This window comes from Eublepharis macularius, chromosome 7 (assembly GCF_028583425.1).
Source record: "Eublepharis macularius isolate TG4126 chromosome 7, MPM_Emac_v1.0, whole genome shotgun sequence".
In the NCBI taxonomy this organism is placed as follows: Eukaryota; Metazoa; Chordata; class Lepidosauria; order Squamata; family Eublepharidae; genus Eublepharis; species Eublepharis macularius.
Window position 1 is genome coordinate 66,895,692 of NC_072796.1, and position 18,582 is coordinate 66,914,273.

At 43.7% G+C, this 18,582-nt stretch overlaps 1 protein-coding gene across 1 annotated transcript in view; it reads right to left on the reverse strand.

Moving 5' to 3' along the window:
• Positions 1-532: 532 nt before the first annotated feature.
• Positions 533-18,582, reverse strand: part of RAB31 (RAB31, member RAS oncogene family) — a 72,539-nt gene continuing 54,489 nt past the window's right edge. The window contains exons 6-7 of the mRNA XM_054984687.1: positions 15,231-15,340; positions 533-5,452 (exon numbers count right to left, since the gene is read on the reverse strand). Of these exons, the coding sequence (XP_054840662.1) occupies positions 5,355-5,452; positions 15,231-15,340 (208 nt within the window). The 3' untranslated portion in view covers positions 533-5,354. The remainder of the gene's footprint in view (positions 5,453-15,230; positions 15,341-18,582) is intronic.

Below are 18,582 nucleotides of genomic sequence, written 5' to 3' on the forward strand. Positions count from 1 at the left end.
GAATTTGGACATGCAATTATTTTCTGTTTTATTTCAAAATGAAGAAGAAATGGTAGCAATCATATTTTGATGGCTCATATTTGAAGAAATTCTATCATCATTTGAAAATTATTATTGTATACTCAATCTAATAGTCAATCTAATAGTCTAATGTGTATTTGGGTGGAGGAACCAGACTTACCTGACACGTATGTGTCAGCTTATGGCCGAGGCTGGGCCTCCACTGGCTGGAGGATACAACATCTACTCCCCTCCCTATGAGAGCTGCCCACCACTGTTCTTAAACTGCTGCTATGTTCAACTGCACTGTGGCACTTTTTGTAATCAACGGTATTGCCGCCATCAAGAAAAGAGTACGGCTATTTTAATATCTTTGTACAATGTTTTATATGAAATATTTTAAACGTTTTAATGTTGTTATCCGCCCTGAGTCTACTTGCGGGGAGGGCGGAATATAAATACGATAAAATAAAATAAATAATAAATAAAATTTCTTTTGCACAAATACGAATGCATTTTGTGATGTTCTTTAGTCACCTTTATTTTTGTTGTATACAGAAAGACCAAGAATCATAAAAATTAACAAATTAGTATCACCCATTATAGAATTAAAAATAATTACTTTAGGCACAAACCATGTTTGTGATCATGCAATAAAAATATAGAACAAACGTATTACCATAGTGTAACATTCTATACATAACTATCAATGGGTCCAGCCCAGTCACAGCCCTTTCATAAACCATGTAGAGTCATAGCACAAAGCATAACACTGGCATTTAATTATTGGTTTAAATTTAAGCAATTAAGGCAGATTAAGGCAATCTGTACTCAATTTACTATACATATATGTGAAAGTCACATGCCAAAAGGCACTGAAAAGCTATCACGCCAGGTGAAAAAATGAGAGAATAGTTTCTACTGAGTACTATTGACCTGTACTAGAATTAAGCATTCTAGACCTATCTGATGGTACTTTGTGTGCGTGCGTGCGTGAATGCATGTGCGCATGCAGGAGGCAGAGGAGATCTGATTATTTAGTTGGGAGAAAGGGTATGATTCTATCAGTTGCTGGTATGTGTTGCTCATTATTCCATTTTAACATTTCTAAGGAACAAGTATATAACATTCAAGTGAATTCTGATGACATTTCAAAGACACAGTGGGAAACGGGGTTCAGAAAAAAATGCATACTTTTAATTCGTTTCTCCTCACCTCATGATATATTTTGGCAGCAAAGGCATAGATTCCATTTGCAGGGAACCACCAAGCAGGACTATCTAGAGTTGTCCTGCCAAGCAGCTCCATGTACTGGTTGAGAGGGAAATATTTCCTGCTCGGCCAATGTAATTCTAACACACTCTGGTCCCGAAGTTAACGCCTGCAGACTGTTTAATGTATGAGAAACGTGTGCATGGGCAACCCTTACTTGGGATAGGGGCATGATGGAGTAGCAAGGATGTCATTTCAAATTCTATTACTATACTGAAAAGGTAGAAGGTGGCCTGTTGATAGAGGATCTTTCCTCTCCACCATCATTTAGGCCCCTGGAATGTTCTCATAGGGACATTCCTTGTTATAAATAAATGTAAGTATACTGATAAAGCCTCTCTTCTACTAGCATTAGTCTTCAGCCTGTATAATTTCAAAGTTGAAATCATCCTTACTACAAGTTTAACAACATATTACACTTACATGTTCACAGGGAACTAAATCCCACTGAGTTCAATGGGACATTTCTTACAATTGTACTTATGACTGTAGTATTCTTGTATTAAAACTACAGTTAGTCAGTAAAAATAACTACTAAGTGTATAGGTGCATAAATGTATGAGCTCATGTAGTCAGAACCTTGTATCTTAAATAAAGGAGGCAGACAAATATACATACTCAGCATATCAAGAGTGTGTTCATTTTTCCTTTTCTCCCTCAAAAATGCAACTAGTCCATGTGGTTCCAGAAACACTATATTCATTATATAGAATAATACCTTAAACATCCAGCTGATATACTACATTTAAAGATTATGCTTTAGCTCTGTTAGTCTTTGTTCCAGTTAAAATAGTCCAGGAGACATGCCTCATGCTAGGTAATTTTTGTACTATAATCAGATAACACTGACTATAGATGCAAGAGTTTTCCTCTTATTGTTCTCTGATCCAGCCAAATAACACAGCTCAAGGCACTATTCAAAATCTGAATACCAGTAATAGTTTCCGGGTACTGGAAATCTGTCATTGAGCAAGAGAGGGCAATCACCGCCAATAACCTCAGAGCCATATTATGAAGCCATTATCCTTAAACCAGTAGTCATGTAGTCCCTTACAACTGGCATTATACAGGCATGATGCGCCATATTTTAACACCAAACTAGATCCTTGAGTCTCTTAATTAGTTAAACAGCAACCCCATTCCAAACATATGGTAATGTTATCATAACACTGATTCTGCTATGCATCAGTGTTTGGTGACTGTGGCTCTGCTATCCTAAAAACTTAAATATACACAGATGTACATACTCTCACATCCAGAAATAATGGAAGATAGCACCATGAATGCAAAAGTACTAAATCCAAGTTCAAAATTCAGAGTAGCTTCTAACCAAACACAACTCTGCTCTTGTTTCTACTATTATCTCTATGCTGGTTAAAGGCGGCAATACCTGTTAAATCGGAAGCTGCTATTCCTATAAAATACATAACTATGACCTCTCTTACATTAGGGGGCTTTCTATCTTATAAGTGATAATACAGTAATTTTAATCTTAGGATATTTTTGCAGTTTTTAATATACTTAAAGAGTCTTTTTTACCTCAGAATTAAAAAGCAACTACAGAAAATTAAGCCTGTAGTTTGCAGTTCTGCATTCTGCTATGGACGATCAAATCCTTTTTATTTTAGGCTCATACATACAGGTGCAGGAAAGTTAATAAACATTCACACATTTCTAGAAACCTAACTGAATCAACAAAACACAGGCAATGATTTTGCAAGTTCCCTGGAAGCATAGGGTTTATACGGCAGTACCAATTCAAATGCTGTAGTCATCATAGGAATTGGAGCAGCCATGTAATTTAGCACCTATTTGGAGGTGCCCACGGGCACCAATATTTCCTCTACACAAATCTGCCAGTGGCAGATAATGCTGCTCTTTTCATGTTTTTTATTTGGATAATGCTATTTTCATGTATGCAGTCTTTTTCAGAACTGAAAGAACCATTAGTTACACGAAAGCATGATAGATGGAAGCATATCTAAATAAAGGCTGATATGGCCAGCCCTTCATGTTGCCATACACCAACTTAATCTTTAAAGGAACTAGCAAATCCTCCTCCTCTCTCCCCTTACTTACCACAGTATAGCATATATACAGAGAATGTCTTCTCTCTACTGTAGAGAGTTATTGAGCTTTAAGCTCCATTCCCTTAAGTATGCCTACAAGAGATTCCAGAGCAAATATTTTTCACTGGAAAGGAACATTTGGGGACTGAGAGACAGGCATCAGTGGAACTGGGATGCAGCAGCTGGTATATCTGCTTCCCAGTGCCTGAGGGCAGCATATGCCCATCCAATGCCATCATATTTCTCTTATTCAATGTGACCTCTGGTTTAGAAGTCTTGAAGGTTGCTTTGGTGTAAGTAATTTGAGAGCTGTAGTCTTAGAAGCTTTCTGTTTTCTGTTACACTATAGAAAAATTCCGCTGCCAATAAAAGAGGAAATAAACCCTCTGAGTGGTGGGGAGGCACAAATGCAGCATTTTCCTGTATCCCTTTCACCTATTTGCTGTACTTTCTGTGTCCATAGCACGCATGCAAAAATTTGTCTTTCTTTCCCTAAAGTAGTACTACTTAACCCTGATGAGAGGGTGTATGTGGAATCATAGTGTTTGCCTCTGTCTCCTCCAAAGTTTGTCAAACTACCTGTGCTTATGGTTTACAAACAAAATGTCTGCCCCTGCGCCTAGTAGGGTATATCAGAAAATTGAACAGCAAACAAGTACTACTATTTACATAGCTCTCCTCAACCCAAATTGTGATTAATGTTAACGTTTTAAAAATGGCCCAAAATGTGATTAATGTTAACATTTTAAAAAGAGACCTACCAGAGGAATCCTGTTCAGGTGAAAGATTACATATAACTCTGTTGACTGGGGAATTGTCCCTGTTAGTGACATACTTTTGTCATTCTCTCTTCACTGTCCCCTGTGCCCTCTGACTTTCTTGAACTCTAAGGTAGACATCCAAGTACCAGAACACCAGACAGGATGGAGTGATCCTGAATTCTGTAATTTTTCAGCTTGGATTAATTATAATAACTGTATCAACAAATTGAGGGTTTTTTTAAAGGTTCTTCATTGGTTAACATCTGTATACATGTCCCTTCTATTTACTTCATTATTTTGAACAACTGAAGGCAAACCATCTATAAAACTCTGGAGTTAGCTTGCCAGTACAAAACTGCACACTGTGCTATTGTTCTTACCACCCTGTCTAATAGATGGGAATCCATAACATGTTATTAACATTGTACAATTAATTATTTCCCTATCTATTTAGACCTATCATCAGCATCAAACACTAGACCAATAACCGTAAAGCCATTTCTTGTAAAAGCTACTTAACCTATCCTGTTATGAAAAGGGCACATGTGAATATTAAACCACTTAGCAGGAAAGAGACAACTATTGTCAGATTCTAATACCATCATACACCTGCCAGATGGAGCTGAATTCAAAGCAATTGTTGTTTGCAAGCCAATATTTTTGACTCTTCAAATATAGAGGGGGAAAAAACAGTGGCTTCAAGCTAAAATTACCAGTTTTATTATTTATTTTTCTGTTACTGGATTAACTAATTTTATCAATTTTGTCACAATGTGCTATCCAACTTGTACCTTTTAAAAACTGCTCTTAAAAGAAAGCCAAAGGAAGTTAAACCTGGTAAGAAAGAAGAGAAAATAGTATGCATTTTTCAGTTAGTTCAAATATTATGCACTATATTTCCATATTATAAATGCACTAGTTCCGAAACAGGGCATGGTAATGAAAAATAAGTGAGTTTTGTACAGAATTTAACATTTACCACGCCAACAAATTGTGAAACAAAGGGCTTATTTCAAATAGTCGTTTGTTTGGACCATTAATTCCAATAATCCAAGACAAATGATTAGACTGTTATAGAAGTAGATTGTCCTCGTCTGAGGACCTTTCTACTATCATTCCTTGTATTTCTACCAACTGAACTTAATGCTTTTAAACAAGATACTTGGTCATAGAGTTTCTGAAGTCTGTTGCTCAACAAATAAGCAAAGAACGTCATTTTATTTTCAAGTAAATCAAACCAGATCATGTTGGTTTAACAGCACCGCCTAGTAGTCTGTGCAGTTTGCTTCCCAAGTTTGATTGTTCCACTATTGCCATTTTCATGAGTTTCCAAGGGAGGGATCTGTCGACCTGGAGGTGTTGAGGGGTAAAAAAAAAACAGTTCAAAGTTTGGCATGCTATAGGATCTCTCTTCTTTTATATTCAAGTAACACCCTTTGTGGGCCTGAAAAGCACACTGCTGTGTTCATAGCGGAGACAAGACATGTCCCCTAGCCCCCAAAGTTCTGTGAATACATAAAAGTTGCCAGAGCAGTAGGGCTATTTAACTCCATGCAAATGTTTAAAAAAATCACTTCTGAGAACATGCTTAGAGAAGAGCTGGATTACGCCTGCTGGCCCTGGCCCTGGCTTCTTCATGTTCAACCCAATATCTACAGCAACCCCCTAAACATATAAGCTCTTCTATGTGATTAAGAATGCTGGGGAAAGCATGGATGTACATGCATAGTGCTGAAATGAAACAGGACAAATATGGGTAATCAGAGCTCTGTTATCTGGATTTGAAGCCTAACATACTCCTAAGAATATCATCACAAATAAACTCCACAATCGAAGGATCAGGTTCAGAAGTAACATTTTAACACCCTTCTGTTTCTGATTTCAGCTAGGCCAGGGCTAACGTGAGGCTTTCGCCAGAGGAGACCTCAGTAACAGGCACAAATTGACGCAAAGGACCTGTATCTAGGAGTTTGCAAGTTCCATACATGCTAGTCTCTGCCATGGAGCATGCTTCATCTCACTCTAGCACTTACTTTTGCGCCATAGTCATTGAAATCCTTGCTCAAATGGAAGATCTAGCATAAGAGGAAGCATGCCCCATAGCAGAGACATGGTCACTGTATTTATTTAAATTTCTCTTATTTCCTACATAGTTCCTATCTAGGCAGCTAAAAGGGCCAGACTTACCTAGCTTCAGCAATGAAACTATCTTATGTGTCTTAACATTACTCTCCAGGCTATTAGTAAAACTGCTTTTAAAGTTAATTCAGTAGCAAAATGTTACAGTGAAAGAATGTTAATATCAGACACCATGACAGATAAAAACACTGTCTTTATAGCAATCATTTTAGTTTCTTTAACAAAAATGGAAATGCTACCCCGGCACTATGGGAAAATCAGAGGCTGAATAGCATCAAATTACACATGCACGTTTCATTCAAATTAAAGAGAGCTACACGCATACAACTGGGCATGCCGGCCATGTAATGTAAATCAAAACCTATCCTAGGGGTGATCACTTACACTTTCAATATGACCTAACCATAATGCATGCAATGAGGAGGGGCCATAAGGAACTGGCACTGCATATGCTTTGCATGCCTCAGGTTCAATCTTCAGCAACTTTTGCTACAAATATCTCAGGCAGCAAAGAGACATTGGAGAGCAGCTCCTAATCACAGTAGGCAATACTGGCTTGTGACCAACTATCTATGCATGGAAAACACACACAGTTTTCCTGTTTTTGCTCTCTGTTCCTGCAACTTCTTCCAGCTCCCAGAAGGATTATACTTGGGGTTATAGGACCTGCACAAAGGAATAGCCGTGCAGGCTGGGGAGCTGAAGTGAGGAGAAACCAAGGGGTGATGTTGTTCCCTTTCCTGCACAGGTGATTGGATACAGAACACTGAGTTAGACAGACCAATGGTCTGATTCAGTATAAGGCAGCTTCATACATTAGATCTGAAGACTTTTTACCTTTCTAAGGAATACAATATCAAGGGGGGGATCAGTTCATTTAAAATAGCTTTGCCAAGGACAAAATTTCTAGCATTTTCTTGAGGCTTCTATTCTTCCCAAATAAATAAAAAAATAAAATATGTGGATTTTTTTCAGATATAAGAAACTGCTGGAGTGACAAAAACCAGAAGTTCACGATAGACGTATTAATCACACAACACACTTGAAAGGAATTCAGCACTTATCAGAAAAAGTGTCAACCAGAAAGTACTGAGAGACATTTCTGTATAACCGCCTAAAAAACCTTTCTGAATAACAGCCTAAAATCAGAATCCATTCTTCTTGTCAGTTGTTGTGTTAATGTTCATTAAACTATTAAAAGAGTTTTTGCAGATGAAGGATTCTGTTATTTTAGGGCTAGGTCACTGTCAGTAGCTGTGTGACCCTGGATGTTGTGAAGTAATCTAATGCAGCATTTATTTTTCCCTCTTTGGTTGCTATTTTATGGTACATATAGTCAGTTTCAGTAAGGATGCTGAAGAGAGAATACTGTAAGATCCATCATTACTGTCAGCTGTTTAGAGAAGCAAGGGCCCCCAGACTTACCTGGGCAGCCAGTTTGCCGGCGGCGGGGCGGCAGGCTCGGAGGGGAAGCCGGGCTCGCGTCGGCTCCCGGCTGCCTCTCGGTGCCCCAGCCAATCGGTTTGAACTCCGCCCGGCCAATCAGCATGGGCCGCGGGGCCGTTAGGGCCGGGGGGCGGGGCGCCGGGGGGGCGGACCTGAGGGGAGCGGTCTTCCCTCTGGTCCGCCTCATGGGTATTTACCTAGGCAGCCGGCCGGGCCGCTTTCTGTTCGTTCCTACCCCCCAGGCATCCACTTATCAAGAAAGGTCCGAGAGCGCATTCTGGGGGGCTACTATGTGGACATCTTTGCCCTAATTAGGCCGGAGGCGGAGGACGGCAGGAGCGCCCCCTCACCCAAAAGGGACAGGAAATCCAGCAAAAGGGAGGTGGTAGAACGCACCTTTAGTAATTGGTTGGAGGAGTACACCGTTTACATGGGGGTGGTCCAGGCGGCCTACCCCGAGAGGGGCTGGCACCTGACCAACCACCAAGGAAACGTGCTCAGGGCCAGGGCCTTGGCGGGGGAGGCAGCAGCCATAGACTATGACGAGGCCTTCCGCAAGAGGGCGTCCCACAACCCCCGGGCTAGGTGGGACCTGATTAATCAGAAACTGTGGTTGTGGCTAGTCGGACCCCACATCAGGGGTCGGGCGGAGGGGCCTCGAGGCTGGAAGGCATCCAGCCGCCGGGACAGGAACCGGGGCATCTGCTGGGAATACAACCAGGGGAGGTGTTTGCAGTCCAGATGCAAGTACGACCACAGCTGTGAATCCTGTTTCGGTCCTCACCCCCGCCCCTCTTGCCCATGAGGGAGCACTACTGCTCAGCCCTTTCGGGGTGGCCGGCCCTCCCAAGGTGGCCCTCGCAAGGAGGGAGGTTCCGGCACGGCCACCCCCCAGCCTGCCGCAGCAAGCAAGTAACGCAGGCATTGGGGTCAGAGGCCTGGGCCCACGCCAATAAGACTCAGGTCCTTGCTCCCCCTCCTACTTCGATACCCCAACAAGCGTGCGGCCCGGTATCTGGCCGAGGGTTTATCCTCGGGATTCCCTATTCCTTTCATGGGCCCACGAGTGGCCACCACTTCAGGCAACCTGAAGTCAGCCATGGAGATGCCCAGGGTGGTGGAGGAAAAGCTAGCCAAGGAAATAGCCACCGGGCGAATAGCGGGCCCCTTCCCCAACCCCCCACTGCCCAATCTGAGGGTTTCGCCTCTAGGGGTGGTCCCCAAGAAGACCCCCGGGGAGTACAGGCTCATTCACCACCTGTCTTACCCTCGGGGGTCGTCGGTCAACGATGCCATACCCCCAGAGCTCTGTTCAGTTAAGTACGCATCCTTCGATCAGGCCGTCCGGCTGGTTCAGTCGTGCGGCCCAGGCGCCCTCATGGCCAAGTGCGACATCCAGTCCGCCTTTAGGCTGCTGCCCGTCCACCCAGATGATTTTTGTCTGCTGGGGATAAGGTTTCAGGGCCAATGGTTCGTGGATAAGGCCATGCCAATGGGGTGCTCGGTCGCGTGCGCAGCATTCGAGGCCTTCAGCACTTTTCTGGAGTGGGCTGCAAAGGAGCGGATGGGGGCCCCCCATATCACGCATTATTTAGATGACTTCCTGATATCGGGGCCCCCTGGGGAGTCGGCATGCGCCGAGCGGCTCGCAAGCTTCCAGACTTAGCGCGGGAGCTGGGCGTCCCCCTGGCAGAGGAGAAAACGGAGGGCCCCTCTTCCCGGCTACCCTACTTGGGGATAGAGCTGGATTCCGTGGCGGGCCTGTCCCGCCTGCCAGCAGACAAGGTCTCCTGCCTGAGCGCCCTGAGCGCCTCCACGGCATCCCGGAAAAAGTGCACGCTCAGGAAGCTGCAGGTCATCATAGGCCACTTAAATTTCGCCTGCAAGGTGGTTTCCCCAGGGAGAGCCTTCTGCGCCAGGCTTGCCCAGGCCACAAGGGGGGTCCCTTCTCCACACCATCACATTCGCATCACAAAGGGCATCAGGGAGTATCTCAGAACATGGCAGCGTTTCTTGGAAGGTTTCAATGGGGTCTCCATGTGGCAGGGTTCCCTCGACCTGGGCGGGACCCTGCAAGTGCATTCCGATGCGGCGGGCAGTCTGGGCTTCGGGGTGTACTTCGGGGGGCAGTGGTGCGCGCAGCGCTGGCTGCCCGCATGGGAGAAGGAGGGGATCCTCAGGGACCTCACCTTCCTCGAACTATTTCCCATTGTTGTTGCCGTAACCCTTTGGGGGGATCTCCTGAGGGACAGCAGGGTCACCTTCTGGTGTGACAACCAAGCGGTGGTGAGTGTTATCAATAGGCAATCCTCTCGCTCTGAGCGGGTCATGCGTCTGGTGCGCCACCTGGTCCTGTCTTGCTTACTCGCTAACATTACCTTTTCTGCGCGGCATGTAGCAGGTGTGGATAATGGCATTGCGGACGCCTTGTCTCGATTCCAGATGGAGAGGTTTTTCAGCCTGGCCCCGGCGGCCCGTCGCACCCCAGAGGAGTTCCCAGAGGACCTGTGGCTAGTTGGCAGCAAGCAGTGATGCAGGGAGTACTCAGCTCCATAGCCCCAACTACTCTCCGGGCCTATGAGGCAGCTGAGAGGAGGTTTTGGGCCTTCGTGACGGGGGGTGGGGGCCCCAGCGCGTGGCCAGTCCCAACGGATTGGGTCCTTCGCTACCTGGTACACCTGCAGGAGGCAGGGCGTGCCCCCAGCACAATGCACAGGGACATGGCGGCCATCTCCTTCTTCAGCAAGGCCTGTGGGTTCGGGGACCCGTGCGACAGCTTCAGGGCCAGACGGGCGGTGGAAGGGTGGAGGCGTATGGCCCCTCCCCCCCGGACCGCCGGAGGCCCATTACCCTGACAATCTTGAAGGATATTGTGGCTCTCACCCCGCGGGTCTGCCGGTCGGGATTCGAGGCCCTTCTCTTCCGCACGGCCTTTTCCTTGGCCTTCTTCGGGGCCTTCAGGGTGGGGGAGCTGGTATGTGGGTCCCGGGACGACACATCGGGCCGGGCCCTCGAGCTGGGGGACATCAGCTTCCACCGGGGCTCCCTGCGGATCAGGGTCTGCCGGTCAAAAACTGATCAGCTGGGCAAGGGGGCCAGCCTGCTGCTGCACCCGGCAGCGGAGCTCCCAGTATGCCCAGTGCAGAGCACGCAGCAGTACCTCGCGGCCCGCCCTGGATCCGGCAGCCCCCTGCTGGTTCACGCAGATTCCTCCCCGGTGTCTCGTTTCCAATTCCTGGAAGTGTTGCGGGCTTGCCTCACCAGCGCTGGCCTCCCCGCCGGGGACTTTGGGACCCACTCCTTCAGGATCGGGGCTGCTACATCCGCGGCCAAGTGGGGCTTGGCCCCCCCCCGAGATCCAGGCCCTGGGGCGCTGGAGGTCCGAGGCATTCCGCACGTACATCCGCCCTTTGTCGGGCAACTGCTTATACTTTCATTTGCTCATTCTTCCTGGCAGGTCGCCTCCGGAAAGGATGGATCTGTGGGCACAGCATCATGCACTGGGCTGGCAAGTACGCGGCAGCCTCCGGCTGGGGAGAGCACCTGGGCCTCGACAACAGGATCAACATCACCTGGATCGGCGTCAGGGGCCTGCGATGGGAGGGCCTAGTCCCGCTACTACAGCGACACGCCGGGCAGCAGGGAGCCCCCGACGCCGTGGTCATCCAGCTGGGAGAGAACGACCTGGGCATCCACGAGGGACCGGAACTGAAGCGAGCAATGATGTCGGACCTGGAGCGGCTCAGGGAGCTCTTCCCTGAAGCTCACATTTTCTGGTCAGATCTGCTGCAACGACGGTGCTGGCATGCGGCCCGATGTGCCGAAAAGGTGGACAGGATTAGGCAACGGGCGGCCAGGGCCATGGGGCTGCATGTGGGACTACGGGGCGGCACTGCGATACTCCATCCGGACATTTCCTTTAAGACAGAAGCGCTGTTCTGCCCAGACGGGGTCCATCTGTCAAGCTGGTGTCATGATCTGTGGCTGCAGGACATCCGGGACGGCCTCCGGGAGTGGTTACAGTGCTAGGAGTTTTGGCGGGAGCCGCTTTGGGGCTCTGGTGGCGGTTTGGCATTGGGATCAGATCCCTCTGGGGGGAGATGGGGCCTGAGGCCGCATCGAACCCGTTTATAGGGGATTCCCTTGAGGAATTCAGGGAGCGAGGCCTAGCAGCGGGGCCCAGCTCGGGGGCCCCGCACTCAGCGGCACGCTCCCTGGTGGCAGGGGGGCCAATAAGGGGTGTACACCCGATTGCCCCCTCCAACTGCCATCCCTCGGTTTCCCCCTCACAGCAAGGGCCTGTGGGGGCTGGAGGGATTGGCTGGCAGGCGGGTCAGCCAATCACTGGGATCCGATCCCTATGCGGCCAACACTCCTTGTCACTGTAATCAATAAAGTTGTGGCCTGGTTTAACTCCAACCTTGAGTCCTGCGTGTTTGTTCGAGGCTCTCCCCGGCCTCAGCCGGCCGCCCATCACCGCTCGGCGGCAACTTGTTTCAACTCTTTTTGTGTTGGTGCATCAGCCATGAAGTGAAAGGAGAAAACTGTTGTTCTTGTCTAGTGGAGCTAAATTCTTTAATAGGTTATTCCATTTCACTAGTGTAAGTAGGCTGCTTAACAATCAAAGATTTGGAGAAGGTTGTTTACTCCTTAAAATGAGGTATAGCAGTTGTTTACTACACACAAGGGATTTTCAAAGAGATCTCATTAGATATTAGTAGTGCATCCTCAGAGAGACTCCATTACATGTGTGCATTTAACTGCAGACTGGCAGACAGCCTGGCCATAGTTTGTTTCCTGTGTACAATAGTTCTGAAGAATTCACAAAAATTGACCATTATAAACTAGCCACCAATTGTACCATGTATGACTGAAATTACACAAAGAATCTGCTACAGAAGATTCATGTTGGGTTGAGGCAAGAATGACCTTTTGATAGATAGTATGTACATTACTAAACTAACACTGAGAGCTACTTGGTGCTGAGTATAGAACTGTATCATCTTCTTTACGAATTTTCTTCCCTAACTGTTATTGATATTAGAATCTGCCACTGTTACCTGTTTTTGAAATATAAATATGGAGTGTCATAAGTTTCACAGTGAATTTCCTGTCAACTGCAGGGGGGAGGAGTAAAAAACAGATTACGGAGAGGCAAAGCAGTTCCTTTAGCTGATGACAGAAAAAAGAAAACCTGAGTATCTACTCCCCCAAAAGATTTACAAGTAAAATTATATAGAAGAATCTTCAGGCTGAGTTCCCATGCAAGTAAGAAGCTAAGGAAAGGTGAGCTTTCCCTGTATATAGTGGGGATGGGAAGAAGCTGTTTAAGCCTTGAAAATTCAGCAATGGCACATTTTTTGTCACTGTGCTTCCCGTACTCAGGCCAAATTTAATGAATCGTATATAGAAAGACAGAAGTGTAGTTTATTATGAGAATTGGATGAGTTAATCAATATTATTTCTGAAGTTCTTTGCCCATAAAAGCTCCCTAGAATCAAAGATAACTGTGAGAGGAAAGTATTTTAAGATGCACTTTTAATACAGTGGCAGAGAACATGATATACAATGATCTAAAGTTCTGAGACAACTTCCAATATCCTATTCATATTTTGTACTCAATCTAGTGTGATACGCCCATTTAAAATCAGAAATAAGATAATCCACATGCTAGATCAACTCAAAACAATCCAGACCACAACAAAAGAGGGAGGATCACATGCTAGTGCAAGGAGAGCCCCTACCTACAGCAAGCAGCAAACAAACTGAAGCCACATACTGATGCAAGGACGAAAAAAGGAAAAGGTCAGCTGCTTCATCCCTGTAACCTGGCCTGAATGCTCAATCAACACACCCACCTAGGTTCCTGGTCAAAGGGCATGAGATACAGCAACCTTGATGAAGCTAAGCAACTATGGAGGAATAAAATATAAGCTACCTTGACTTCTTTAAAGGAAGAAAGGTGGAATATAAATGCAAAAAATCAATAAACGATACTCCAACAAGTAGAAAGTGTCTTCCAGATGAACAGAAACAGGGAAATTTAGGAAAGTGAAGTTGTTGGCCTTGTGAAGGCACAGTCTCATAGCTTAATTTACCTTATAGGATTGCTATGAAGCTAACATGCCACTCTAAAGTCCTTGAAGTGTGTGTGATCTAAATGTTTCAAATATCATAACAAATAACTAACCCATATTTCAGCCCAAGAAAAATGTAGGTAGCTATTTTTAGTTGCTGTATCAATGTCATTAAGGATTACAACCATAAGGGTGCTCACACAGATTGAATTATCTCTTCTCAGCAGCTGACTAAAAATAATGCAAAACTGGGGGATTTATTTAGTAGTACAGTAAAATGTAAAAAACCTGCAGCTGCAAATCCTTCACAGCAGGTTCCTAGCTGTAAAACTGACTGGTGAAGGTTTAAGAAGAAGATAGATCACAACTCTCATTAATGGCTCAATAAATCCTGACCAGAATATGGAGGTTGGCCTTGATAGCCTTTAGGTGCTCTTCCAGATTTCCGGTTCTCTGATACTGTGGAAATATATGGTTACGCTACATACCTCCAGGCTTTGCATAGGTTTATATAATTGGACATATATTATCTAAAAAGGTTCAGATGATACTAACAGACAGTGTCTTCCAATGCTGTGACTGCATTGGATATTCTAAAACTCTTACCATGTCTAGAAAGTTGCTGTAGCACAGTGGTTAAGTGGTTCAACTGCAGATCAGCACTCTACTGGTTCGAATCTCACTACTGCCATGAGCTCAGTAGGTTGCCTTGGGTCAGCCACTCCTCTCAGTCCCAGCTCCCCAGCAGTATTGTGGGGATAATAATAACAATAACTTGTTCACCGCTCTGGGTATGGTACTAATCTGTCTAGAAGAGCGGTATATAAGGGCAGTTATTATTATTTCAATTTTATTACTTCAAAAACAACTCCAATTACATTGTATTGTCGAAGGCTTTCACGGCCGGAGAACGATGGTTGTTGGGGGTTTTCCGGGCTGTATTGCCGTGGTCTTGGCATTGTAGTTCCTGACGTTTCGCCAGCAGCTGTGGCTGGCATCTTCAGAGGTGTAGCACCAAAAGACAGAGATCTCTCAGTGTCACAGTGTGGAAAAGATGTAGGTCATTTGTATCTACTCAGGAGGGGTGGGGTTGAGCTGAGTCATTCTGTAAGAGTTTCCCAGGGTGTGGAATGCTCCCGCCATTAGCATTCCACACCCTGGGAAACTCTTACAGAATGACTCAGCTCAACCCCACCCCTCCTGAGTAGATACAAATGACCTACATCTTTTCCACACTGTGACACTGAGAGATCTCTGTCTTTTGGTGCTACACCTCTGAAGATGCCAGCCACAGCTGCTGGCGAAACGTCAGGAACTACAATGCCAAGACCACGGCAATACAGCCCGGAAAACCCCCAACAACCAACTCCAATTACATTTTTATACTTTCTATTAAAAAGTTGTGCGATTTTTACAATTTCCAAACCTGTCACATACACACACCCATGAATTCTATCTTTACTTACTGATTCCTTGAAAGAGTTCTTCAATGTTAATTGCATTTTTTGCACTGGTCTCAACAACAATTGCGCCTATAGACTCTGCATATTCTTTGGCATCTTTCATAGGGACTTCCCTAAAACAAAATTTTAGAAGTTAAATTGCTGTGCATGCAAATATAGCATTCAGGAAGTCATTGCTCAAGTAATCTCCAGAGTTGCAACAGCACTATCGTTTTATTGCTGAATAACCCCCTTGCTTCTCAAATTATTTAAATTCATGATTAGTCAAAACTTGTTCTTCCAAAACTCATGGATGAAGAAGGGAGATTAGATTGAAATTTGGAGGCAACACTCTGAAGATATGAAAGAATACTAAATTGCTGGAAAATATTTGACAAATGAGATTCACATCCTGTTCTGTCCTTGAAACCATACAGCCTAATCCTATGTTCTGCATTGCCCTGACAACACAGCGTAGAATCCAGCACTGAAACAAAACTAGGCACAACAATGTGATCTACAAGCTGAGATATAAAATTTCCAGAAATTTTAAAGCCATGGTGGGGAGAACATGGGTTTTTGGGGAAAAAACAGAAATTATAGAAACAATTGGAATATATGCAAGACTTGCTTTCCTGCCAAACCTAAACTTCTTTTACCGATTGAACAACATAAAATGCATTATTTATAACTTAGCATGAAAATTTGTACTATTTGGCATATTTATGGAATTTAAAAGTATAAATATCTTCATTTGCTACAAGAAAAATTACAAGTATACCCAGACTCTGTGAAAGAGTTGCAAACTGCCACATTCTATACTATCATAGCATATGCTACCTTTAATTTTTGCCATCTCTGATGTAGGAAAAAATTTAAGCTGAAGGTAGAAAACAAATTTTGTAGTAAACAAAAGAACGTGTATTATCGGGACAGAAACTGTTTCATAGTCACAATAGGTAGGAGTGCCACTGTGTTTTTATATTAAGCTAAACTTTATAACGCTGAAAACACTGAACTCTAATAAATTATTTTCATTCAAAATAGCACATTAATTGTTGCAAAAATTATTTAAATTTATACAAAAAAATCTTGGAATATATTGTATACGTCTACAGGATAAGAGGTTTCTTTTTAAGTGCTTCCTAAAACTGGAAAATTTCCATTAGAAAAATTGAGAAAGTCCTTAATTTTTTTCATGCTTTACATTTGGACTCAGTGAAATGCTTTTTAAGACAAAGCATTTCAGTAAGACAAAGAGAGAAAAATTGAAAAAGTTCTCAATGTTTTTCATGCTATGCATTCTGAGTATGCAAAACCTTTCCTTAAGAAGTGTTTTTACTCATTCTAAAAATAACATATTGTGTTTCTTTTCAGCGGTGACCCAAATTTTCCATTTTTTCCATTGGAAAAAAGGGCACAGAAAAAAACAAGGAAAACTGGTCCCTTCCCCCTGAATTTTTCCATTTTTTCCAGGCCCTCACATCTCTACCTGTAAATAAAGTTAGAACATTTGTTTAATTTTTATAAGAACAGATAGAACATATAGACAGCCAGCATAGTACAATGGTTTGTGTTGGACTAGGATCTGGGATAACTAGGTCTGAATCTCTAATGACATGGAAGCTTGCTAGGTGAACCTTGGGCCAGTCACAAACTCTCAGCCTAACCTACCTCACTGGGTTGTTGTGAGGATAAAATGGAGGAGAGAATTATGTAAGCCACCTTGGATCCCTATTGAGGAAAAGGGAGAGTAATGAAGTAAACAAATGAATAAATTTAATATTTATCCCCCAATTACTTACAAAACAGATAGAGGCTCTTGATATGCACAATTATAATTTTATCTTTACTGAAGGCTTGGGAGATATTGATTGTTTAGGAACATAGAAAATACATTGTGTTTTTAAGGGAAATTTCACACTCTTGTTATTAGCAAGCCACAACCTACACAATTTGACTAATACCTGGGACCTCTTCAAACACTGATATACCCTGTCAGAATAACGTGTTAATGTGTGAACTACAGAACACACACCACAGATGTTACATATTTTTCTACATGATCATTTTGATGCAGAAAATTGTTATGTGAGCTGCTCTCTGTGTCAAGTATTCAGAGATCCATAACAAGTAAGACTGCCTGCAATCTGCTTCTAATATTTGGATATATATGCCGATGCTCTCACTATAGCACAGCCATTAAAACTTACAGAGTATGTAAAGGATTATATTTTTATTCTGCCAATACTGAAACTTCTCTTAAAGGCTACAGTTCTTACAAATGCATATAAGAACACAACGAAAGAGAAATGTGGCAGTGTATAAGAAGACTGCTTTCTTTAATCTGGTTTAGTCTTTTTTTTCTTGGAAAAATAAAATTGTACACAGAAAATTGATAAAAGTTACAAGGAAGAGTATGGCCTCCACAAATTCCTCTATCCAAAATATGTTCTAAGTAAAATATATCCAAGTTTCACTTCAGAAAAAACATGTATAAAATGCCGAAAAACATGTATAAAACATGTATAAAAATGCAGAAAAATCTTTTCATTCATCAGTATCTTTGCAGAATATGGTTTTCATCTACAGAATGTGCAAAGGCACCATTTGACCAAGCCACAATGAGTTGGACCCAGCGATCCATCAGTGGAAGGTGCTGATGGTTGTGCTCATCTTCTCTGCTCTCCCCCTCCCCCAACAATTCCTTCTGATCCCGGGAAAGTTGATTCCCAGTGTCATAGAACTTGTATGGAATAATAGCTGTCTGAATCCACAGGCTGATGGAGGGGCCAAATTGCCCTTCTTGCCTCTTCCATCAGCAAAGCTCCAAGAGAGAGAAGGGAGAAATTTCACTGCCTCCTCTCCACACTACAATCTACCAATTCATGTAGCTATTACTTCACACAGATCCCATAATAACTCGTGGTCAAAAATAGTGGTTGGAAGTGGGGAGAGGAGGAAAGAGCAAATTACATTAGTAGATTGCTGGATCTAACCCATTTTTAGGTTAACAGAGGTACAGATGGATAGTATCAATGGAAACCTAATTCAAGAAGAGTTGAGGACAATAGGAAATTGGTTGAATGTTTCCAAACAACTTCACAGCTTGGCTGAATAAGGCAGGATTACAGGGAGAAACCAGGCTACTAAGTCAATCATTAAGATTAATGTTAATAGACTATATGTATAAGGAAGGTTTTCATGTGCCAGTACTTCTATAGACAAGCACTTAGTGGCACCAACCCAATTCATCTTGTGAAGCACAGCATACTGAATTTTAACAGATCGTATGGCTCACTCTCTACTATTTGATTGCAATTTGTAACAGTCTTCTGGCTTATGCGTTAAGAAACTGTCTGTTTGAGAACATTAA